Source organism: Malus sylvestris, chromosome 12 (assembly GCF_916048215.2).
Source record: "Malus sylvestris chromosome 12, drMalSylv7.2, whole genome shotgun sequence".
NCBI lineage: Eukaryota > Viridiplantae > Streptophyta > Magnoliopsida > Rosales > Rosaceae > Malus > Malus sylvestris.
This window is the reverse complement of record NC_062271.1, coordinates 22,423,285-22,449,765: the sequence shown is the minus strand read 5'-3', so window position 1 is coordinate 22,449,765 and position 26,481 is coordinate 22,423,285. Positions and strand designations below refer to the sequence as shown.

General features: G+C 36.4%; 1 protein-coding gene and 1 pseudogene across 1 annotated transcript; one reads left to right on the top strand and one right to left on the bottom strand.

Annotated features, from left to right (window-relative positions):
• Window positions 1–14,989: 14,989 nt before the first annotated feature.
• Window positions 14,990–15,625, bottom strand: LOC126592260 (phytochrome A-associated F-box protein-like; annotated as a pseudogene).
• An 8,658-nt stretch (window positions 15,626–24,283) lies between these two features.
• On the top strand, window positions 24,284–26,435 carry LOC126594297 (universal stress protein PHOS32-like). Its single transcript, XM_050260541.1, has 4 exons — window positions 24,284–24,608; window positions 24,907–25,016; window positions 25,104–25,222; window positions 25,603–26,435. The coding sequence occupies exons 1-4, from the start codon at window positions 24,434–24,436 to the stop codon at window positions 25,691–25,693; spliced, it is 495 nt and encodes a 164-aa protein (XP_050116498.1). The 5' UTR covers window positions 24,284–24,433; the 3' UTR covers window positions 25,694–26,435.
• Window positions 26,436–26,481: the final 46 nt, after the last annotated feature.

Below are 26,481 nucleotides of genomic sequence, written 5' to 3'. Positions count from 1 at the left end.
TTAGATGAATGAAAATTCTTAGTTTAACAGACATCAGCTGACGGTATAGAGCTCTTTAACTGATCGAGACATTTTAAAAGATTATCAACATTATTTTTTCTGTTGCAAATGCTCCCACTTTGCATCAAATCACCACCCTCTGGAAATCCCTACATATTCAAACAGATGTTCCATCCGGAAAGCAAACATTTTTAGTGAGCGGACGGCGGACACATCCTCCCTCCTTTGTCAAATGCTATTCTCATTTGCGAGAAATTTTTTATTTTGATTAAAATATGAGTGGTACACCATATATTTTTATATAAATGGTGAGAATTTTTTTTTTTAAGTTATTAACTTTGGATTAATCTCAGTCTACTATTATGAAGTTTCTTGATTTTCAACATTTGGTTCATGAAGTTTTTTTTATCCCAGAATGGTACCTAAAATCATAATTTTGGAACAGTATCATACATCTATTAAGTTTTCCGTCAGAACCTCTGTTAACTGATAGACAATGACTAGGTGCCATGTGCTAGTATGGGTCCACGTGAATATTAAAAAATTAAAAAAATTAATAATTAAAACAATTAATAATTAATAATTAAAACAATTTATAATTTAAAATTAAAAAACCAAACCTTAACCTAAAAAATCAATATGGGTTCATCTCTCTGTTTCTTCTTCCCCACCCAACACAGAAAATCACGATCCTTCCTCTTCCTCTGCCTCTCCCCCTCCGCCTCCTCCTTCGCCGGCGCCGCTCCCAATTTTCTTTTCTCTCTCCCATCCAATCCAGCGATCAACCCTTTTTTTTTTTTCTGTTTTCCCTCTCTGCTCCACCCTTGCTACTTACCCAATGACCCCTTCCCTCAATTCTCTCCTTGCTCAGCTCCAAGTACCTCCCCCCCCACGCCTCGATCAACACTGATGTCGCCCCTTCGCTCCAACAATCTTCACTTCCTCCACCGCTGCTCCGCCCTTGCTGCTTCTCCGACGACAAGAGAGCTAGGGTTAGGGTTTTGTTCTAAGTCGGAGTCCGTCTGATCCAACTGTTTTGCCTCTGCGACGCTAGAGATTGGCTTCCTCCAGATGCCGATGACAGGATCTCGTTGTCCTTTTCCATCAATGCAATTGTTATCCCACGCCGATTTAACAGCAAGCTTAACGGATATATTAAACTGTCCAAAAATTATGACTTTATGTACCACTTTGGGATGAAAAAAAATTCATGTATTAAATGTTGATAACTAAGAAACTTCAGGTAGTAAATTGAGATTAATCCTTAACTTTTTAATACACATATCCCACTATTTGTATAGTGACATGTGGTGTACCACCTCGTATGCCGATCACACTGAAAAATCTATCCTCATTTGCAGGAAACATACCTTTCCACCTCCAACGCTTATCCTTTAAATTGTATTTTTTTAATTTTTTTCTTTTCTGAATATTGCTTATTATTTCGTAGTATTTATGTCAGGCCATTATAAGACGAATCGTATCGCAGGTGAGACAACTTGAACTTAGAAAACAAAATGAATAAAAACAGACAAGAATATCCAAGATTGACGACAGGAAGCGAAGAGCACAAGTAACAAATATTTGGATTTTGGAGTCAACATAATAACAAATTAACATGCATGGGGCCATATATCCCTCAAACCACATGTGCTAAACAAAGTTTTAAGTCGTCATAAAACCCAATCGAAGTATTGAAGAGGTAAATTGTTCTGGTGAGTATGATTTTTTTGTTTAACTCATCGTGTTCTGAGTACACACTTTCATCCTCCTTTATATCGCTTTAAGTAGTAATATCCATTTGTAATGAACATTTTAAATTGAATTATAATTATTTATCGTACAATATTGGTGTGGATCCTAGCATGCCTCTTGTTTAACCAATGTGATTAACAAATTTTTACGATAAACATGTTATATTAAAATTGGCTATTTCTTAGTCACCATACGTATCAAATACATAAACAATTTATTTCAACGATCTTAATTGTCATCGAAACAGTCTAAAATAAAACTCAAAATTGACAAAATAAACATATATAGTGTTTAGATATACTTACAACCTAATTGCCAGAGTTTTTCTTTTTTGAAAATCAGTGTCGAAAAATAATTAATTTTGTTGAACAAAAATTCAATAAAAAAATATTTTGTTCTAATGAAGAAGGCAAATAAAAGAATCTGTATTTTGCAATGATTTGGCACCTTCAAACCGTCTACTATTTTATCCTAGTCAAACCCAAGCCGCTTTAACCCTTCTGTTTGTTTCAACCGTCGTCGTTTTCCGGGAAGATTATTCCGGTGCGTCGCTTTGCTTCTCCACTTGGCAAACAGCTGCCGGCGTTGGCCGACGCTCTCTCTCCTGTCCCACTCTCGTCACAAAATGTATGCACAATTGCACATGATGAAACTCATCAGCAAAAGCATCAAAACTCCACTTAATTGTTAAGCCCGATTAAATATAGTAAACATAGTTAATTAAGCATATTCTTTGGTTGGATAGAAAAATTAAACAAACCGAATTAAAGAATTAAAAATAATTAAGGGACATGCTTACTTGTTTACTGCAAGGAATACTGGATAAAGACGTTCATAGCTTTTTAAATATTTTTTATTTTGTAAATAAACGAACTTTATGTTATTTTATGAAGCCACTTTTCCACCGTTGATCATTCAAAGGTTTTCAGATCCAGAGGATGGTATATATGAAGCGCATGCTTGCCACGTCTTTCTGTTTCTGAGTCACACATGCAATGCATACTCGTGTAAAAGCATAAAATTGCTTCTAATTAGTGCCACCGTTTTGAACTTTCCCGCCGAAAGAGATATAATGTCCTTTCACATCTTTAGATTAGACTTGAGCTCAGTCTGTTGTTTATTATGTCTACATGTGAGATATACAAGACTAGACATAATGAGTTGTTAATTTACAATAAAATGAGTTATCTAACATATCATTCTACATGATTATAAATCATGTCTTACAAATCTCAATCTAATCATATTCTAAGGCTCAATCTCATCAATCCTACCAAACCAGTTAGTAAGGGGCTTGGTTTGGTTTGGCAACTTGGAAGTTATGCAAAATCTCCATCATTTTCAAATTGTTGGGTTGTATCACAAAAAGGTTTTGATACAATTAAAAGTCAGATTATTAAATATAAATTGTAAAATATTTTTCTCTCAAATATTTTTTATGTTAACTTGCATTTAACAATCTCAACTTCAAGGTTATTCGAGGATGATCTTATAGAAAAAGTAATACACATATAGTACATTTGCTTCCGTTAAGCCTCACAAAGTGATTAAATTAGACAAAAAATTAACCTAATTACCCCAGTTGGCTTATCTAATCTTATACTACCTGGTACATGCATCCACGTTGTACAATTTGACTACTGCGCCTCAAGTCCAATCAAGTCCAAAGCTTAAGTTGTAAGGCATGTGCTTCAACTGTATTATATGTAAATGCAATTGGTCGGCGCATGCATGGCTGATGTAACCCTAGCTTAAACCTAATACCCTTGCCAATTTCCATAACTAAATCAAGCCTGCCTTTTATCTACAAGGCATGCCCGTGCGTTGATAAATATTGTCAAGCTAGGGTGTACGGGTAATATTATGAAATTACTAACTTTATTGTTGAAGGAAAAAAAAATACACCTAGTCAGGGATATAAATCTTACTCTTTTAAAAACATAAACAAAAAAGATACAAGAAAAAGAAGAGGGACATGAGACCTAACCCTTCTAAAACAAAATGTAAAAGATAATAACCCGCAAAACAAGTTGCAAAGCAAATTAACAAGAAGTTCAGGCAAAAATAAATTCATTAAGAAGGGGAGACAAACTTATAGGTCGGGATGCCCAAAAAATTTGTGTGCAGTAAAGGGAGAGTCTCCAAGGGTAGAACCGGATGACACACAAGGAAAGACAAGAGCAACCCTTAATTTCCTAATTTATTCGCGACCGCTTTCTTATCTTGAAAAATATGAAAGCAACGGAAAACCATGTGTTGTAAAACGAGAAGACAATTTTTCCAACGAGTTAAGAGCTGTCAAGGAGGAGAAAAATAGTCAAAAGAAAAGAAGATCGTGTTGGAATAGTTACTTTCTAGCCACAAATTTTGACATCCTTGCCCATGAACCAACTCCATTGCGAGGATGACAGCATGATGCTCAAAACTCTGAGAAAACCCACAAAAAAAAAAAACCCATAGAATCTCGATTCACCCCACAACAAGTTGCTTTCATCCAATTATATGGAGGAGGATGCTAAAAAATAGGGACAATAGAAAGAGCATTACATAACTCAACCGAAACCTCAAAAGAGACTAAAAGTTGCTTATCTAATGTCGGTAGAAATGATTTTTGAATGAAGACTTAAAAATTAGACGGCTAAATAACTAAAACATTACAATGTATGTTTTAAGAATATACGTAAAAAACGTGTGTCCTGATCCTGACCATATCTATAATAACAGAGTCGACTCTAAGATTTTGGGGGCCTTGTGTGAGACTCCAAGGGAGGCCCTTAATAAGTATAGAATTTTGGTTGATATGTTTTCTTTTACATTTTAATTTTTATGATTATTTATAGATTGAGTTAAAGAAAAAATTTCGTGCTGTGGTTAGATATCTATTTGCTGTGTAAAAAAAAAAATTCGGTGCTGTATTTTTGGATTTGAAACTCTTTATTTTAACATACCCAATAAAAAGCCCTTAGAGGGTCTAACATTTTGTTGCTATGTTTTCTTTTACATTTAATTATGATCACATATAATTGAGATGATGTAAGGAAAAAAAAATCTTAGTGTGGCGGTTAGGTACCTATTTACATCCCCTATGTTTTTGGGTTTGAAACACCATGCTTTAAATTAAACAAAATTAAAACAGAACTCATTCTTTTAAATACCAAAACAATTAAAATAAAACACGAAAGAAATTAAAATAAAACATTAAATAAACACCATGCTTTTAAATACCCATAAAAATAAAACACAAAAAAAAGCACCGGGTAGAGTCAAACCCAATTTCATAGACATGGATTATGGATAAGAAGCGGAAGACAATTGGGCTATGAAATGACTTTGGTATATCATTGCAAATTTAAAAACTTATACTATATCTACAGGTAAAATAAAATCGTAATCGGGGGCCTTGTGCGGTGGCACCACTTGCACACCCTCAAGGCCGGCTCTGTATAATAAGCATTACTTGGTGAAGGACATGTGTGTATATATATATGAAAGAGGCCAAAATCCCCCCTTACTTTCGGTTAGTTTAGCTGTTACCTAGTGAAGATGCTTTCTAGTACAAATGAATACACAAACAAAAAATTATTAGCCAATGTTTGGTACTCATGTGGCCGGTGATGCGCACTTAGATGCGTCCATCAGCCGATATGGTCAATCGGTGTTCCATTGCAAGCAAGCAAACATGTCTCTATGTTGACCCACATTTTGTAATGTACATAAAATAATCATATCTTCCAGTGCCAAGAATCTATAGTCCCTTACCCAACATATTCTCTTGCTTCTGTTGTTGTCTAGTTTTGTATGTGTTAGATATGTGTGAGCTTAATAGGGCAGCTTCTAGTGACATTTTTGCATATAGAGATTGATCTTCATTGGGATCCTATTATGTAACTCAATGATCAAAATCTTCTATTCTTTTGGTTGTTCATCAAGGATCAAATTTTTATTTATCTTTCGCGGAATTATCTTTGTAGAGAAACGTAAATCAATCATGAACAATTATTATCGTTAATTGGAACACGTTGTTGATAATATGATATTTGCACTAGAAAATTTTCGCATCTATATGCTTAATACTCACGAATTGTACTAGTAGTTCCTATAATTCCCTTGAACTTTCACTTTAATCCATGTAGTTATTTGTTGCATTCTCATCCTTGTAATATTGTTTTGTTTTCACTTTAGTCCGATTCCTCGACTCTTAACTTGTTTTTTACATCCATATTTTTGCACATCGTCTCATATGAAAAAACCCAAGTTGGAATGGCCTTATTGGTGGATCATATCCTAATGGAATTAGTGAAACTACAAGGATGAAGATTGAAAAGAAAGTTAAAAATTACGTAAACGAAAGTGAAAATCGGAATAATTATAGGGAACATATTGTGTTATATATGCATCTTTATTACATTTTAATTTGAATATTTAAAAATGAAGATCTAACCACTTTCCTGAAAAATAGTTAAAAAATTTAATATTATATCACATCATATATGATACCTACACTATAGGTTAATTAAATACATTCAACCTGTGATGGAGACATAATATATGGAAATAAACAAAACTTAATTTACCTATCATCCATGAAAATAGTTCAAAGAAATTTAACCTACATTTATAAATTCGTACTAGTATATGTGATGATGTATACATATATAATCCATACTAGTATATGTGATGATGTATACATATATATAGTACTTACAACATTGATTAGCTTATACAATTAATCTGTGCTGGAGGTAAAAGAAAATATTGAGATACGTATTGGAAGCAGGAGAAAAGATGATAAAAATAAGCTAATGTGAATAATTAATAAACATACCTAACTCAACAAAATGGACTAAACGCAATAATATCTTACGAAATTGAACCATTGTCGAGTTTACTCTAGATATGTAATTGATTTTCATAGCTTACTATTTGGTAAAATGAAAGGCAATGAGTATGAGCAACAAATGTGCATGTTATGTTATAGATTGGTGCTGAATCCGTGAGTGGAATCCAAGGTGGTGTGTCATGTCATCTGTGGATATCTTAGTACTAAGATTATAATCTTGAGGATGAAGGGATAGTGTGAATGTGTTACTCCAATTATACAGAAAAGAGTAATGCCTAAGTTTGCTACAAATTATACCATCTTATTTGCTTTTCCACTTTTTCAATTTCTTTTTTTGGCCTTTATCTTTTTGTATTAGTACTTTTTTTCTCAGATTTTCTTTATTACTTTTCAAAGCGGTCATGTAAAAGTCGGTCATATTCTCTATGTATCCGGATTCTTCCGTTTACTTGCCTTGTTTCCCAAGCTTTCTATTTCATATTTGTTCTCCATGATCTCATTAATTAATTAAATAAGAAAGATGATTCATTAATCTTAGAGAGTCATACAGTTTAAAATGGAAAACGATTGATATTGGCCAACTCATGTCCAATAGCGGAGCTAGGAAATTTTCACTGAGTGGGCTAACTTAAACATTCAAATCTTGATATTGTATTTTTCACAGTATCGTCTAGCTTAAGAAAATTTTCACAATGTGAGTCAAGAATTTTCGTTATTAAACAAATACGTGTTAAAATTCAAACAAATCCAAACGTGTACATGTACAAGAAGTGATTAGAAAAATGACGAAACAAAAAGAGATGATTTGTAAACTGTATTATATAATTTTATATAGTTAAATCAAGAAAATTAGGATTAGTGACTAAATATATGATGTGCTATATTCAAAAATCAATAAAAATTATATGTAAAATTTTAATTTTTTATGGAAAGCTACCTGGGCTATAGCCCAGGGTAACCCTTAACATGGCTACGCCATTGCTCATGTCTTAGCTAAGGAGAACAAAATTTGACCAGCACATATGTTGCACAATAATGCCTAAAATTAGCACACAAACTACTAAAAAAATGAAAACAAGATTGAATTTTCCCATTGAGAACTTTATCAAACATATTTAGTCACTTGAAAAATTAATGATCGGACACAACCCCATCAATTGAAGCTAATAGTTGTTTATTATCAATTTATCGTCCAATTGATTTTAGAATCGTAATTCGTAAGTAGCACTCTAATATAAAAATAGAGAGGTGTAGGATTTGAAGTGCTAATAATAACTTTTTTTTTTTATTGTAGTTTCAAATACTGAATAGTGAATTCGATCATTCTAGGAGCTCGATAATGATCTAGAGTAAAACTTCCGTCAAATGGTAAGACATATTAAAATCTCACAAATTCTAATAAGTGATAATGTATACTGACAAATAATTTGATGAACAAAATGAATGACCTTAATTAGCATTATCATTAAAAGACCATCATATTGTTAGATGTAGCTATTTAATCATTAATCTACTAACAATTAAAGTAAGATTTGGATTTGGTGGAGACAGTTAAGAGAGAGTGATCATCACAAGCGAAGATTATTGGGCTGCAAAAAGGATAACAGGTGCATGCGGTATTGTAGTACCGGTTGGGTCAAACCTAGATTCTAGCACTGAAAGAACAGCATGATCATCAAATTAGAAAACTTGAAAAGTTTGGATTAAGCGTAAAGCATGTCGCTAGTTTAACCAAAATTACTTTTTCTTTTTCACTTTCTTTGTTTTATCCTGATCCCATCATACTTAACAAAAACTTAATTATTTCTGAGCTATTTTTTATTTTTATTTTTATTTTTAGTTTATCAGACTTGGAAGTAACATGGGGTGGAAGAAAATAGCAGCCAGCACCTGTGGAAGTCCAGCTGTTCAAGTGTTTAAGAATTACACAATGTATTTATAAAAGTGATCAATGTGAAGAAGTTTTCCTAGTGTGATTGTTACATAGTGCCATTGCCACATATTGTTATTAGTTCATATATAAATGTTTTAATAACACGTGAATTTATTTATTAATAATATATATTACGTTTATGATGTATCACTTATATTATCTATAAAGTATGTTAATCTCTCACCATGAGACAAATTGACAATAAGAGAAGTGGCTCAATTCATTATAAACTCTTATAGGGTTTAATACATTTCTTCACATTAATACCATATATTAGCTGACATGAAGCAAGTGAGACCACTAGACTTCATACGTGAGTTAACCAACTCTGATACTATAAAAGTTAAAATTTACTGTACAATTAATTGGCTATAGAGGAAATAACCCCCTCTTCTTATAATTCGTGATAGAATTTCTCAGTTTTCCGATATAAGAGCATCTCCAAATGAGACGTCAAATTCAAAACATCAAATTTTAATTTGATGGATAATTTGACAATTTGACATATTATCAAGATTTTACTTCCACCCGATATGTCAAAATTTATTGTTTCATTTATGTTTTTTCAAACAAAAATAATAAAAGTTGGGTTGTTGTTGGTTTAAAAATAATAAAATAATACTTAAATATACTAACATTTAAGGTAAGACAAGTGAAATGTCTTTGGAAATAGCAAAAATCATATTTGAAGGTAGCTTCAAATTCTTTGTCCATATCAACTTAGCTTTCTTTTTCATGTCAGCTTTGACATCTCAGTTAGAATAAATAGTACTTTAATTATTACTGTTATATATTTACCTGTTATTTTTTACATCTCCTTTAAAAATTGTCTAAAATATTTCTTTACATTCTCACTAGCGTGGAATGTATAGTTTATGATAAGAGTAAATTATAGCAATGGTCCCTCAACTTTAAACAAATTGGAGCAATAGTCCCTCAACTAAAAATCCATTATTATTGGTCCCTCAACTTATCAAAATGTGTAGCTATAGTCTTTTTCATCAATTTCATCAAAATTTTGTCAAAATAAGTTATGTTGGAATGACCATTTATACAATTAGGGTCTCTCAACTCATCAAAGTGTGTAATTATGGTCATTTTCGTCAACTACATTAAAAAATTTGTCAAAATGAGTTATGTTGAAATGACCATTGCTACAGTTGGGTTGAAGTTAAGAAAGCATTTCTCCAGTTGAATTAAAGTTGAGGGATCAATGGTAATGAGTTTTTAGTTGGGGGACTATAGCTGCACGTTTTGATGAATTGAGGGACTAATGGTAATATATTTTTAGTTGAAGGATCATTTCTTCAATTGAATTAAAGTTAAAGGACTATAACTACAATTTACTCTTATTATAAATATGGAGGGTGAGACTCCGAGAGAGAGAGAGAATCAACTATCGAGGAACATGTCACCTTGATTAGCGTGTGAAAGTATGGATTTTGTGTCTTAAGCTTGTCGTTTGCCTTTGAAATGGTGCGAGCGTCTTCACTCTTCAGTGTCGATGGAAGAAGAGTTCTGGGAGATTCTTTATGGAAAAAGTTTGAACATCTGTCTGCTCCCATGCAGTGGCAGTTTGACCAGCCCACAAAGCACCATTCCCAGATCTCATGCAGCCATTGTCTTTTGCTGGTCAGTGGAAACCACTTTCCTTACTGTACACAGTAATCTCAATCTTAATCTGTGGATTAAAGCTTAAACCTTAAAACAATTTTATCTGTTAACATAATCATCACTAATGGGCTACTTCCCCGATGTTCAATTGTTTCCCAAACCATAAAATAAGCATAATTATTAGAATTATTATATATTAATTTATTATTGTCATTAACTTATTAACAATTGATATAAAGGAAAACTAATGAAAAGGGCTTGAAAACTTTGAGTTTTAATGATAAGGACAAAATAAAGGGTAAAGTGAATAGTACCAGGATTGACTTTTTAGTGTAAAAATATGGTTTTTCGTTAAAGTGAACAGTACCGGGTGCTTTTCGTTAAAGTTCCCTTGATATAAAGCTAAAAGCTGCTGCTATAAACAGTTTGAACACATCCCTCTCACTCTCTCCAGGCAGTCCATTTCATTCATGCTCTAGTTTCCAATAATTATTTGCATTGACAAATTATTTTAATTATTTTTGTAATTTAAAAAAAAAATTATTAAAAAATCTAAGTACAGAGAGGAAAATAATGTGTGCCCATTTAAATTGGTGGAACTAGGGTTTTAAATTACTTGGTGGTATGGGGTGAGAGTCATGAGACAGTTGAATTAAAAATGGTAAAATATAAAAAATATATATGACAATATTGGAGAATTTCTTGTATATTCATTAATCTCCAAAGTGGAGTATATATAGGAGTTATAATTGATATTACATATACACTTCGTCAATGTGAGACAACAAACTACTATTTACACTTTAATTAATACATAAATATATAACTCGCAACACTCCCCCTCAAGTTAGAGCAAAGATGTCACACATGCCCAACTTGTCAAGCGAGTTGGAAGATACACTATTAGACATAACCTTAGTAAGCACATCAGCAAGTTGAACTTGAGATCCCACAAACGGAAAAGTAATAATTCCAACATCCAATTTTTCCTTGATGAAATGTCGATCAATCTCCACATGTTTTGTTCGATCATGTTGCACTAGATTATGAGCAATCTCAATAGCAGCCTTGTTATCACAATGGAGTTTCATAGCACCCTTGGGTTTAAATCCAAGATCTCTCAACAATTTTTTCAACCACAACAACTCACATACACCATTAGACATACCACGAAACTCAGCTTTAGCACTTGACCTAGCCACAACTTTTTGTTTCTTGTTTCTTGTTTCTCCAAGTACCTACATTACCACCCACAAAAGTAAAATATCCAGATGTAGATCGCCGGTCAGTGATAGAACTTGCCCCATCTGCATCCGTATACCCTTATACATTCAAATGACTATTCTTGGAAAAAACCAAGCATTTGCTAGAAGCCATCTTCAAGTACCTCAAAATATGGATTACTGCATCCATATGAGCTTCACTAGGTGAGTGCATAAACTGACTTACCACACTATCTGCATAAGCAATGTTAGGGCAAGTGTGAGACAAATAAATTAATCTCTCTACAAGCATCTGATACTGTTTATTATGAGTAGGAACTTGATCCAGAAATAAGGCCAGACGATGATTCTGCTCAATCGAACTATCAACAAGTTTGCAATCTAACTCACCTATTTCAGCTAATTAATCAAGAACATACTTCCGTTGAGACAGAAAAACACTATGCTTGGATCGTTCAACTTTGATTCCAAGAAAATACTTCCATTCACCCAATTCTTTCATCTCAAATTCAGTAGCTAGGTACTTTTGAAGGTGTTGTACCTTCTCCTGATCATCACCAGTCACTATCATGTCATCAACATAAATAATCAATGCAGTTAGCTTACCATTTTGTCGCTTTAGAAACAAAGTATGGTACAAATGACTTTGAAAATACCCAAACTTCTTCATTGAACTTGTAAACCCCCCAAACCATGCTCTAGGAGATTGTTTCAAACCATAAAAAGTCTTTTGCAATATGCACACAACACCTTTTTCAGGAGATATGCCAATACTAGGTGGGAGATCCATATAAACTTCCTCTTTAAGATCATCATGAAGAAAAACATTCTTAACATCAAACTGCAGTAGGGGCCAATCCTGATTTGTTATTGAAGATAGAAGAACACACACATTGTTGAGTTTGGCAACATGAGCAAAAGTCTCTAAGTCCACACCATAGGTTTTAGTATAACCCCAACAATTAATCTGGCTTTATGCTGGTTAATAGAACCATCTGCTTTATGCTTAATAGTGAACACTCATCTACATCTAACAACTTTCTTCCTGTTTGGCAATTGAACCAAATCCCAAGTGGAATTCTTTTCCAAATCTTCCATCTCAACATTCATGGTGTTGATGCACAAAACCGGAGGGGTCTTGGAACAACGTAAATCCAACCGTGAATCTGCATGAAAGTAAAGAACACAAGATGTATCGTGGTTCACCCTAATGTTTGGGCTACGTCCATACTGATGTTGATATTGTTTCACTTTGAATGGTGAATATACAAGAAGGCTAGAGGCAGTGTGCTTTCTAGCCTATTTTCTCTCTTCCCATGGACTGAATCTTGACTTCTTTCAATGAGGAGAGTAAGGAGTCATTTTATAGAATAAGGGCTCCTCACTTATTACATATTTGCCCCTTCATTTATTACATAATTACAATTGAGTCCCCCGAGTATTTATACGAGGTCTAAATACGGAGGCCCTAAATATGGTACAAACAGTAATCCCCCAAGTCTTCAGTCAAGAGAGTCTTTTGGTTGGAGACTTGAAATTCAGTCCATGTGTGGGCCGAAGTAACTAGATGTCTTCTATAATTGATACTCGATATGAGGCGGTGCTCAATGTGAAATGATGCTCAACTAGAAGTAGCACATGTTGCGAGGCTGCTCGACTTGTGGCTTATGTTGCCTTGGTTGGCTCGGCTTGTGGCGTTGAAGGTGAGGGAGTCCCTTTTATAGAATAAGGGTTCGCTCATCAATACATAAGTGATGGGTTATGAGTGATGTTCGTGGTGAGGCGGTTGCTCAGCATGCGGCGATGTTCTCTAATGATGGTGAGGGAGTCCCTTTTATAGAATAAGGGCTCGCTCCTCAATACATAAGTGATGGGTTATGAGTGATGCTCGTAGCGAAGCAGTTACTCAGCTGGCGGCGATGCTCTCTAATGATGGTGAAGGAGTCCATTTTATAGAATAAGGGCTTGCTCCTCAATACATAAGTGATGGGTTAGGAGTGATGCTTGCGGCGAGGCGGTTGCTCAGTTGACGGCGATGCTCTCTAATGATGGTGAGGGAGTCCTTTTTATGGAATAAGGGCTCGCTCCTCAATACATAAGTAATGGGCTAAGTCTCTCTCTAATGAAGGTGAGGGAGTCCCTTTTATAAAATAAGGGTTCGCTCCTCAATACATGAATAATGGGTGCTCTCTAATGAAAGTGAGGGAGTCCCTTTTATAGAATAAGGGTTCGCTTCTCAGTACATAAATAATGGGCTAAGTCCCCTAAGTATTTTTCATGAGGCCCAGTTGTGGAAACCCAATATATGGTACATAGTGTAGTCCCCCAAGTCTTCAGTCAATAAAGTCTGTTGGCTGGAGACTTCAAATTCAATCCATGTATGGGCCGAAGTGGCGGTTGTTCGGATGCGGTATTTGTATACCATGCACTGAAGCTTTGTAAGTGAAGCTTTGAAGTCGGAGCTTTGTAAATGAATCTTTCGAAGCTGGAGCTTTTGTAAATAAAGCTTTCAAAGCTGGAGCTTTTGTAAATGAAGCTTTTGAAGCTAGAGCTCTATAAAGGAAGCTTTCGAAGCTAGAGCTCTATAAATAAAGCTTTCGAAGCTAGAACTCTGTAAATGAAGCTTTCAAAGCTAGAGCTCTGTAAATGAAGCGAAGCTGATTGACATGAGTGATGCTCATGAATGTTTATGTTGATTGACATGAGTGATGCTCATTGATGTTAACATGAGTGATGCTCATGAATGTTGTGAAGAGGGATGCTCATGAATGTTTATGTATGATTGACATGAGTAATGCTCATGTATGATTTTTTGGAGTACTGGATGTACTTTTGATCACCTAGTTGGTGATAATAGCTGCAGGCTACTGAATAATTTTGGAGTACTGGACGTACTTTTGATTACCTGGTTGGTGATAATAGCGGCAAGCTGCCGAAAATTTTAGAGTACTGGACGTACTTTTGATCACCTGGTTGGTGATAATAGCGGCAGGCTACCGAATAATTTTGGAGTACTGGACGTACTTTTGATCACCTGGTTGGTGATAATAGAGGGTGAACTTTAAGTGGAAGGATGAAGGTTGGAGTTTGAAGCCATAGGGCCTGGCTCTTTTGGGCATATGGGCCTTCGCCCTCCACATAACATTCCAGCCCATTATGTTGGGCTTGCCTTTTTTTTTGTTTGGCATACTGCCTTTTTACACATCAGTATAACTATACAATAATTTCTCTAGTTTGCAGAAGACAACTTAATAAAATATTCATCAATGACAATGGGTATGGGTGTGCCATGTTTTCCACTTCCTCCTCAGCTTTTCTCCATCTCCTGACATATTTTCCTTTATTTTATTTTATTTTATTTTTATTTTTTTATACTTTTGCTTTTGTTGCTCCACTTGCATGTATGAAAACGTGGGTGGCTGCCTTATGCCAGAAATCTCATCATGTGTGATCAAACATAAAGTGACCATGGCACCTGTAAATGTCCATTACAAGAATAATGGGTTCATTTTTCAGAGCATGCTCATTTGCATATTTGCATGCCTGCTTTACAGCAAACACACATACCGTCCATACCGTCCACCAGTAAGATTCAGCTCAGCTAACTAAAAAGTTACCATTCACTCATGGCTTTCCTGGCCGGCAGTGTCTTAAATCTGGGCTTTCTCCACGGCCCACTCGAACGACGCCATTCTCCACGGTGACTTGATCCTCCTCCGCCGCCGCTGATTATAATTGGGGATTATCTTGCTCTTGATGGGCTTTAGAATCGTTATAGACTGTATCAAAATAAAGATCATCGAACAGAGACCAAGAACAATCATTTCCAAAAGAACCCATCTCCTGATTCGGGTCAATTTGGCTCGAGAAAGCCTCGGTCAGAGGATTCGCCGCCGGAGATGCACCGACCGGATTTGAGTCCAATATCTGGTAATTCTCGTCGGGACCGAGTTCGTGCTCGAGCCTAAAGTCGGAGTTCTCGAAGAGGACACCAGAGTGGAGGAGGCCAGGGCAGCAAACAGCGAGCTTGTGAAGGGCGGCCTAGCTGCCGGCAGGCTCGGTGGAGCCGGTAAGGAGATCGGAGACGATAGAGGGGATGACCTTGTAGCACTTGATCTTCCAGCAGACGTTGCGGATCATGGAAGAGAACTTGGTGCAGGAGCAAGCGAGCCAAGCCTAGTCCCGCGGGTCCTCCTCGAGCTTGAAGAGGATATTCAGAACGACGTTGTCGGAGAGCTTCAAGAACAGGGTTTCGACCATCGGATTTCGAATATATCCGAGAAATGAGGGGACAAAAAGGTTGGAACTTGACGCTGGATTTGGGTATTTTGGGGATTTTGAGAGATGGGTTAACGGAATTTCTGTTTGTTTGGTTCGATTTGATTTTCCGTTTGTTTCTGGTGAACTGATTTCGGGAGAATGTGAATGTCTGGTTAAAAGGAATGGCTAGAGAGAGAGAGAAAAATGTGGTAATGAGTAGAGATAGTGGGTTTTCGAGAGGAATAAGCAACAAACAGCAATGGGGAAGGTTTGTCATAGTTCAGGCGCTTGGCGGCCTAGAAGGCGACCACGAGATCAGACACCCATGATTCTGTCAGACCGGAATTCGTGGAAGAAGTCGACGCATCCAACGGCGCTAAACTGTCTTACAGAACTCATGAACGCACTTTCATGGCTGGTGGTTGACGGCAGCGTCTGTTAGACACGTTGCAACCTATTTCGCAGTCTAAAAAACTCATCGTTTTTACAGTACCAAGAGCACTTAATTTTCTGAGCCTCTCTTTCTTCGTTGATTTTCTAGAGAGCACAAAGTCCCCACCACCATCCAAGCAAGGGAAGAGCTTGGTGTCGTTATTGGGTCAAGAAGATTGCTTGAAGCGAATGGCTCATCCTTCACGTTTCACGTCTCGATGCTTGGAGGAAGATGGTACTAACATCTGGAATTTTGAAGGATTCTGGACCGTCTGATCGAGCTTGAGAAACAGATCATTCATCTCTCTGCAAATTTTGAGCTCAGCTCTCTGAAATCTTCAAACTTGGATCATATATACGATGAAATAGAAGTAAACTCAGGTGAGGAAAACGAAAAGACAACAGAACCTAAATGCTGGATTGGGGTAATGAGGATGAGACAAATGTGTTGAAGAAGAAAGTGAGTGAGAACAATGTGTAGAGAGAGATGTGACTGGTTTCTTGGGTTTTTGTGATTTTGCAGATTCACGGCGGAGGTGCAAAAATGAAAGAGAATCGACACAACTTTTCGTATCGTTTCCCACATACGACGCCAAATGTTGATGCACAAAACCGGAGGGGTCTTGGAACAACGTAAATCCGACCGTGAATCTGCAAGAAAGTAAAAAACACAAGATGTATCGTGGTTCACCCCAATGTTTGGGCTACATCCATACTAATGTTGATATTGTTTCACTTTGAATGGTGAATATACAAGAAGGCTAGAGGCAGTGTGCTCTCTAGGCTATTTTCTCTCTTCCCATGGTCTGAATCTTGACCTCTTTCAATGAGGAAAGTGATGAGTCATTTTACAGAATAAGAGCTCTTCACTTATTACATATTTGCCCCTTCATTTATTACATAATTACATTTGAGTCCCTCGAGTATTTATACGAGATCTAAATACGGAGGCCCAAAATATGGTACAAACACATGACATTAACTCACTTAGGGTCAGACAAAGCATCCTGCAATTTCTTGGAATTGATACACTAGATAACTGACATATGTAAGATGCATATGGTTTGGACAAACGATGAGTAGACACATAGTTGTTGATATGATACTTGGCTTTGGCATGCATATCATGCTCATAATTTTAGGTTTTCCATGATTAACTCGTGGAGGCAACTAATAAGTAGAAGAATCATCAAAATTTACCTCATGTGTATCACCATCTTGTACTAAACCATTAGAAGATCATCATCGGACAACCATCAACAAGTAACTTGTTAGTCATCCTAGCAGCAGACAACTAGTCATCAAAAGGTAATTCGTCAGACATACCAACAACAAGCAACTCGTTGGGCACATTTAACGAGTCATCAGTAGAAATAGTATCGAAAATGACAAATGACCAATTGTCACCTATAGCCGACTGGTCAGTATCACACAGCATAACAGGTTCTGTCCCTAACTCTACCTATAACATATCATCCATACCATCTTTTCGAATCTGCACTTCACTCCCCTCTCCCCTTGAAGTGGGGAGTCGGCACCATAAAATATGAAACTTCCTTATGGAAGGTGACATCCATGGTAATATAAGTTTTCTAAGTCGAAGAATGATAACATTTATAGTCTTTCTGATTGTTAGCATATCTAATAAATACACATTGAAAACACATGCATCAAGTTTACTCTGTTGATGAGAGTAGACATGCACATACGCCACACACCCAAACACCTTTGGAGGAAGTTTGGATATAGAAACATGTTTTTGTAGCACATCAAATGGTGTGTAAAAATCAAGAACCCTAATTGGAACACGATTTATCAAGTACACAACAACCAAAATAGCATGACCCCACAAATGATTAGGAACATATTTATGCAACATCAAGGAGCGAGCAACCTCTATTATTTGACGATTCTTCCATTCGGACACACCATTTTGTTGGGGTGTAGAAAGAGTAGTTGTCTGGTGAATAATACCATGGTCACAAAAAAGCATGCCAAAGTTTGATTCACATATTCTCTTCTGTTATCAGACCTGAAGACCTTAACTTTGGTTTGAAACTGAGTAGACACTATTGCACAAACTTTTTGAAGAAGTAAAGGGACATCACTCTTATTCTTCATCAAGAACACACAAGTTAATCGAGTACAATCATCAATAAAAGTAAAAAACCAACGAAATCCATTAGAAGTAACCTTCGCCGAACCCCACACGTTAGAATGTATCAAATCAAATGGCAAAGTAGCTTTATAATCACTTATGGGAAAGGAAGCACAATGACTCTTGGTCATGACATATGTTTCACACTTGAACTTTGAATCACTACAAGTGTGAAACAAAGAAGGAAATAGATGCTTCATATAACTGAATGATGGATGTCCCAAATGTCGATGCCACAACCAAATTTGATGTTTGTCATCTATTTTAGCACTTAGAACTTGATGATTATTTAAACCTGAAGCAACAATATCCTCCATAGTTAAGATGTACAAAGCCCCAATTCTTTTACTACGACCAATTATCTTCTGAGTTTAAATGTCTTGAAAATAACAATATGTGGGGTAGAAGTGAGCGAAACAATATAAGGTATCAAGTAGTTTTCCTACTAACAAAAGATTACACTTAACATCAAGAACAAGTAAAACATAGACCAGTGATATGGTCGGAGTGAGAGAGATAATGCCTTCACCCTTCACAAGAAAAGATTCTTCATTTACACTAGAAAAATACAGATCAAGAATACAGTCACGTAACTCATCAAACACTTTAGGGTCACCAGTCACATGATGAGTGGCCCCAGTATCAATTATCCATATATTTGTTCCACCAAGATGCATAACAACATTGTGATTATATTGAGTCATTAAAGGCACAAAAAATAAGCAGCGAAATTAAGATAATTTACCAGAACACTATAGCGGAATCACTATTCTGGCACTTTGGTAATGTATTGTAGCACATCACCGTTTTTTTTTTTGGCACGATACTAAGAAAGGTGGTCACAAAATTAAAGCACACAAATCACCAAGAGCGAATTGTCCCCTACAACATCAATACTGTCCCAAACTTAGAAATTACTACTTGCACAATCCGTCATTTGTAAGGTTTTATCACAAAAAGCCTCGGTGTTAATTGGAGTGCGGTTAGGATATTTAAACTTGTCTTTTCTCATTGATACGGTATATGTGGGACATTTCAACACACCCCTCACGTGGGACCCAATTAGTGGATCATACGTGGGAGATCCACACATCTCAATAACCATGTGAAGCCAAGGGGACTCTTCCTACACGCAGGGCCAAGAGACCCACCATCATCGCGTGAGGCCAAGGGAACCCACCCATTACGTGACAGTACAATACGGGCCCGCTTCCTGGCTCTGATACTAAGTTGAATTAAACATGGTAAAATACCAAAAATATATATGACAATATTTGAGAATTTCTTGTATATTCATTAATCTCTAAAGTAGAATATATATATGAGTTACAATTGATATTACATATGCACTTTGTAAATGTAAGACAACATACTACTATTTACATTTTAACTAATATATAAATATATAAACCGCAACAGAGACTACATGAGATGGGTTAAGCCCTGGTTTGGTAAGTTGTAAAACCCAGCTTTGAAAAACCAGCTTTTTTTTCACATCTGTTTTACATAAAAGTTTATCAAACACTATAATACTGCTTTTTTTTTTTTTCAAAAGCACTTTTACAAAAAAATTTACCAAACACTCTGCTGCTTATTTTCACAGTACAATTGTTGACCCTAAAAACTACTAAACCTACGTGGTGCGCAGGTTGAGTAATTAGTAAGCTAACTATGTCATTCGGTTGTATGCAAGGTGTGCCAACTCGTCGGCTGAGCTCGGCCAGGGAGTAAAATTTGTTGATGTTGCGTTGGGTGCACGACTGACTTTTCGATCTTGCGACTGCGACCGAGGAAGGAACACTCTCGGCCTTCGGGTTCTAGAGCCTGAAGATAAAGCTGCTAGTTCTGCGAAGTTCACAAATCGTCGGCGCTGGATTCGATTACGATGATTATGTTCGTGAGAGTATAAGCACGCCGAATCGACACCAGAGTATAGGGACACAAATACTCAAAAAAATATACGTCTAGATTGTGAAAGTGGTTTGGTCGTCAGAATGCCGAACTCTAAAACCTACTTGCGAATACCCAATCATGAACAACTCGACGTTCAATGTGTCGAGCCCTAGTAACACCTCACTTCACCAAGAAAGATGATGAGATGACATCTGCCAATAAGGATCCGAAAATCCTTCTCGACCGAGACTTAGATAGATAACCAGTCAACCCTGTTGCAGTACTGTTTATCCAAACTGAAGGTGCTTCGCAGTCGGTTGATTCTACAGGAACAGTGTTGTTTATCCAAACTGAAGGTATGTCGGCGGAAAAAGAAAGTAAAAATCTCAAAGTTGATGTGAGGTTTCGCATAGAGCGAGAGTTTGCACATGGTAGTTTGTGTGTTGAATTGGAGGGGGCTTGTTCAATGTCCTCCCTCTTTATTTATAGTAGCCAACCTGTATTGAATCCCAATCATTCTTGGATCAGAACTCATTTTCTCGATTCAACCTTATCTCAGCCAGTCCTACTCGTACTAGGACTTTGAACTTAACTCATTATCAGGCCGCATTCAATTTCAAACTTTAACATCCTTATCATGCCGAAACTCCTTCTCGTAATAGGCATCACCCACATCCCACAGGTTCCCGACGAGATATGGCCAGCTTCGACTGCGCGGCCCATGAGCTAGATACCTCTCAATGACACCTAAACACGGCTTCTGGGACGAGAACAATTCTACACTCGGCCCAACTAGCACCGGGCTGAGAACAATTCTAAACTCGGCCCAAACCAATATTTTTGGGCCCAAACAACAGCAGAAGCAGTTTTTTTTGCAAAGTACATCAATACCAAACCAGCCCTAAGAATGACAATTAGTTAGAATGTAAATTTAATTTACATACAGGAAAGAGGAAACTACACGAACTAGGATGGACTTTGCCATGGCCAAGATCATTGGTTGTGCTCGTGCGCCTGAGTCATGCTAGCAGATTATCTGAACTTGAATAATTTATGTAATTAGTGTGACGCTAAATGCTAGTAAAATGTTCAACTATTGATGTTTGTCGCAAAGATATGCGACTGTCCTTGGTGTGGATGATAGCACAACTCATTTGTTTAGGGAGATTTAAAAAAAAATTATTTTTTTTAGGGAGATTATATTCACACACCTCAAATTACTTCTCTCACACCTTTTTAATTTTTTAATATTTTTTATCAAGTGTTAGTGGTGTGTAGAAAATATTAAAAAATTAAAAAGGTGTGGGAGAAGTAATTTGGGGTGTGTGAATATAATTTCTCTTTTTTTATAGCGTGAGACTTGTACACACATCTTGGAATGTTACCATGGCATTTGGGATCAATAATTCACCGTCATGTATAAATTTTAAAATACATGACATCCCGTTATTCATTTAAAATACCAAAATAGCATGACTATCGTTATGCTATTATGCTTTTCAAACCACTTATAAGGGCTTATTATTATTAAACTCAAGAATTTTTATGAATTTATGCAATTTTTCTTTCATGATGCATTCCAATTAGTTAGTGGTTTGAAAAATCAACAGTTAGATCTAGTAGATATGGATCTAATAGATAATTTCCACATTTTGTGTAAACCCCATACCACTGACTGTTACGTACCATTATAGTTAAACCTAAATTTATGATCTTGCAACCTGCTATCTTGTATCAATTATCATTTCATTTGGTATGAGGAGATTTTTTATGGTTCCATCGGAGTATCGGATATGTTTTTCTAACTTTTAGATTCTTGGTTAAAAAACACAAGTCTATAAACCACAGCATAGAGACCTGAAAATACAAAATACTAGCCCAAAACTTACTAGAACTTATTATTATTATTTTTTGGGGTCAAATTATTAAATGGGTGTGTGTTTCCTATCTTCCAGTAACCCAAAACAAAACAATGTGTACACAAACTCAGCAATGCTGGATTTGGTTATTTACAGAGCGAGGTGTCCTCGACTGACTTGTCTTGCTGAATTTTCTGCATAAAATCTCTTCAATGTTTTCATGTTAGGATTTCAGAGAGACGGGTTATGGGTGGTTTGGGAGTGAGATGCTTAAAAAAAAAAAGCATCTATGAAAAAAAGCTGTGAGGGTTTTAGGTGTTTGATAAACTAAAAAAAAATATTATTTTGGAAGCTGCTGTGAGAATAAGCTGAAATCAAAGGAAAAAACTGAAGCTACCATTTGCAGCTTTGGAAAACTAGCTTTTTTCAAAGCACACAGAGCTACAGTGCTCTTTTAATGAAAAGACTCACTATCAGACTGTTTTTTTTTTCCAAAAGCACTTTTACAAAAAAGTTAACCAAATACTCTGCTGATTTATTTCACAGCCGCTTATTCTCACAGCACAACCGCTTATTCTCACAACAGTTTTTTTTCAAAGCACATCAATACCAAACCAGCCCTTAGTAGTTCACAATTAATCACTAATAGTGTTTCAATTTAACCACCTACACAACTATATACATGTTGAATTTTATCATAAAAAACTTAAATGTAACTTAATACAAAACTATTTAACAGTCAAGTTAAAGTCTTTTCACATTATTCAACAGTTATATATGTATTGTAAAAGCTGCTTTGTCGCATTTGCACCACATAATTTATTGCTTTTTTCTTTTTCTTGTAATTCAATTGAAACTGCAGCGAAGATATTGGCTACAGAATTAAGGAGATACGATCATAAGTCATACGACTGTTTTGTTTAAAAAAAAAAGAAGTCATATGACTGTATGAGTCACACGACAAGGACAAAGGAAAATGCAAATCAGCTTCCTTCTTCCAAATTCTGGAAAGCAAAACAATAATGGCAACTCATCCGCATCCATTTTATTTCCTTTCGTTTGGGGTTTTGTTATTAGGCAGCTTCGCAACCATTTGGTCCGCGGCTGGGGGCCGAAGAGGGCCGGCCCCAATCTAAAGGGCCAAAGCTGGACCCGGCCTGTACCTTGCCACTATCGGCTTAACACGAATTTTGTTTAGCTAACGCCACCTGTTATATTGTTCATCTCTCTCTCTTGTTAAGGGACAAGTGGACTAAGTTTACTTGACTCATTCATGACATGAGAATAGGAAGAGGTTATCTCTTGAATTAGAGAGAGATTTTCCAAGGTGCGGTTTACTTTTTAAGTTTACAACTAATTATATTGTTACAATTAGTTTATCAGACTGTGTTTCTAACATACTAAAAAATCTCTCGAAATCAAAATATAATAACGACACTTGTGTAATCCTAAGAAGTGAACCTTAATAATTTAAAGGAAAACTAATGAAAATGACTTGAAAATTTTGAGTTTGAATGATAAAGACAAAATAAAGAGTAAAGTGAATAGTACTAGGATTGACTTTTTAATGTAAAAATGTGATTTTTCGTTAAAGTGAATAGCACCGGAAAATTTTCGTTAAAGTTCCCTTAATTTAATGCTTGTCATACAGTGAGCAACATGTTACAAAGAGAGACCATCAAACTCGTACGGGTAATCTATCAAATCATTTTTCTTCATCATGGATGCATATTTCTCTAGTGAACCTTGTTTCTTCTTTTGTACAAGTTACAAAGAGAGACCATCAAACTTGTGAGAATAAACATTTACCACCTTTCTAGAACCATTGAATCGAACAAACATTATGATTTTCGTACTCCATTTCGACCTTCTGCACGTTTTATTTTCTATCCGTTGATTATGTTTTAATTTATTTTTTTCATTAATTAAAAAATTAAAAATAAAATCCAGTGGTAAAAACAAGAGCACAAAAATCACTCCTTTTCTTTGATTAATTAGTGTTATAAAGCTTAAGCAACCGACCCATTAAAGTATCATACATCCAATATCCATAACACTGAATCACTGCTACACCCGGCAGGCATGCCAATCCGAAACCTAATGAGTTCACGTTCATCGTGTCGTGGTGCTTCTATCACGCGACCACATCATGAAGCCCCATGTGACGATCCAACGGCCTTTAATCCCATATTAAACAAAAGTGGAACCCACCACTGGTCCCCTGGACCAGCGTGGGCGGTCAGGATGAAACGAAAAACAAATACCAGCCAACAGTAAAACCCACAACCCATTAGCATTTAGCTACAGGCCTACAACGCTCAATCTTTTCTTTATATTCTGCTTACTCTACAAGCTTCGCAACTCGTCTTTTTTAAACGTTCACGCGCAACGATTGTGTTTTCTTGTCTGATATAGAACCCTAGAGTTGCAGAAGATCGAGATCGAGAGAGAGAGAGATCAGAGGGAATGGGAAAGGATAGGAAGATTGGAGTGGCGATGGACTTCTCGAAGAGCAGCAAGAACGCTTTGGAATGGGCGATTGCCAACTTGGCTGACAAGGGTGACACCCTTTATATCATCCACATCAACCCCAACTCCCTCGACGAGTCCCGCACCCAGCTCTGGGCCCAATCCGGTTCTCGTAAGTACACTTATAATTTCGTAGATGTGAGCTATGCCAGTTAGCTAGGTCATCTTGTCCTTCTCGTCGACCAGAGTATTTTAGTCTATGGAACAAATGTCTATTCTAAATATGCCATTTGAAAATGGGTTTATATTAAACTCGCCTACAAAACTTACTGACATGTTATTGATTCAATGTCGATGCGCATAAAAATTTATGATCTAATCATTTTATGTTTTGTGTGTTTATAGGTAAAGTTTGAAGCTTTGATGATATTGGTTATGTATCTGATCTGGGATTTTTTTGCTTTTTGCAGCTCTGATTCCATTGACAGAGTTTAGGGAGCCTGAGATTATGACGAAGTACGGTGTCCAAACTGATACGGAAGTTCTTGACACACTCGACACTGCTTCCAGGCAGAAAGAGGTTTGCTTTGATTAATGGCATAATTTTGATCTGGGTTTTGATCAGTGATTTTTTTGTGCTTGATATTTGATGGGATTTAATTTGCAGGTGAATGTTGTGACAAAATTGTATTGGGGAGATGCAAGGGAGAAGCTGCTTCAAGCAGTTGAAGATCTGAAGCTGGACTCTTTGGTCATGGGGAGCAGAGGCCTTGGCACCATCAAAAGGTATCTATGCAGTTTTCTTGAATTTTATATGGAATTGAAAATTGGAGCATTGATCTGAATTTCATATGGAATTGAACTTTGGTAACTGAACTAAAATTCTGTGAGGATTGGTTTTTCGATTTTGTCACAACGTAGAGTACTAGACCTTTTAGGTAACACCTCAAGAGCTTCTATTCAAAATAGCACAAATAAAAGATAGAAGTTCTAACAAAATTATCCGAAATGACTACTACTTCACACTATGATGAGTATAGGGATGAATACAAATGGTTTTTTATTTTGGACCATGCTCCAATTTTCTCTTTTAGTTTTATAGTAAGAGTTTCTTAATTAATTTGGGATTATATGTTTAATCTATTTGTTTTGTGGAAATTAAACAGGATCCTACTGGGGAGTGTGAGCAACTATGTGCTCACGAATGCTCCAATCCCTGTGACCGTCGTCAAGGACCCAAGCATGCAACACCATTAAAATTGTATTATCGATAATTAATTACAATCTTGGATCTGGTTTTTATAATAATCTGTCATTATGAGTTCTGTCTCATCTATCTGAGCTCTTGTCTCAGTTTTGTACCCGCTCCTCAACCAACTGCTGCTCACCGCCATCCCCCTCCTCCCTCCCCATCACACCCTTTTCTCCTACCTCCCTCTTCCTGCCCTTCATCTATTCCAACTCTTAACCAGGAATTAGATCTCGGAGTGTTGGGTTCTATCTTGACTCAAGGCCCAACCTTCATAACTCACTGTCAATCCGGCTTACCGAAAACATTGGGTGAAGTGCGGAACGATTCACGTCGGAACAAGGGTGTTTTCCTGTTACTTTTGGTGACTTTTCTTGCAGGTGTGGCTATGGAGGCTTGGGCTCTTGGTGGATTGACTGTGCTTAATACTCTCAGATCTAGTTTTTGGTTAGGGTGCATTTTTCAGTTTGGTGTGATGTCTTCCTTCGTGGAGGTAGCAGCGGTTGTGCCGGTGGTGGCTGGGTTTTGGCGATTGGAGATTAGGGTTCTACTGTTCACTGCTTCTTTTGTAGCCTACGGGCCTAAATTTGTGTGGGTCTCCCTTTGTGGCTGGGGTTGTAGCTTTTTTTTTTGGGCTTGTTTTCTTGGGCTTGGTTTCTTTTTTATGTTTGCTTTGTTATGTAGGACTTTGTGTTTTGTTTAGGTTTAGGTCTTTCTTAACACAAATTGTATTTCTCTTTCATTAATAAAGCTTCATTCTTGTCCAAAAAAAAAAAAAAAAAAATCATAGCCATCC

What these genes read in the sequence shown, in the direction of transcription:
- LOC126594297 (XM_050260541.1), top strand. Translation starts at nt 24,434, where the DNA reads ATGGGAAAGGATAGGAAGATTGGAGTGGCGATGGACTTCTCGAAGAGC. An exon ending in CTGCTTCCAGGCAGAAAGAG is followed by an intron (nt 25,017 to 25,103) that starts GTTTGCTTTGAT and finishes TTTAATTTGCAG; the next exon opens with GTGAATGTTGTGACAAAATT. An exon ending in GGCCTTGGCACCATCAAAAG is followed by an intron (nt 25,223 to 25,602) that starts GTATCTATGCAG and finishes GAAATTAAACAG; the next exon opens with GATCCTACTGGGGAGTGTGA.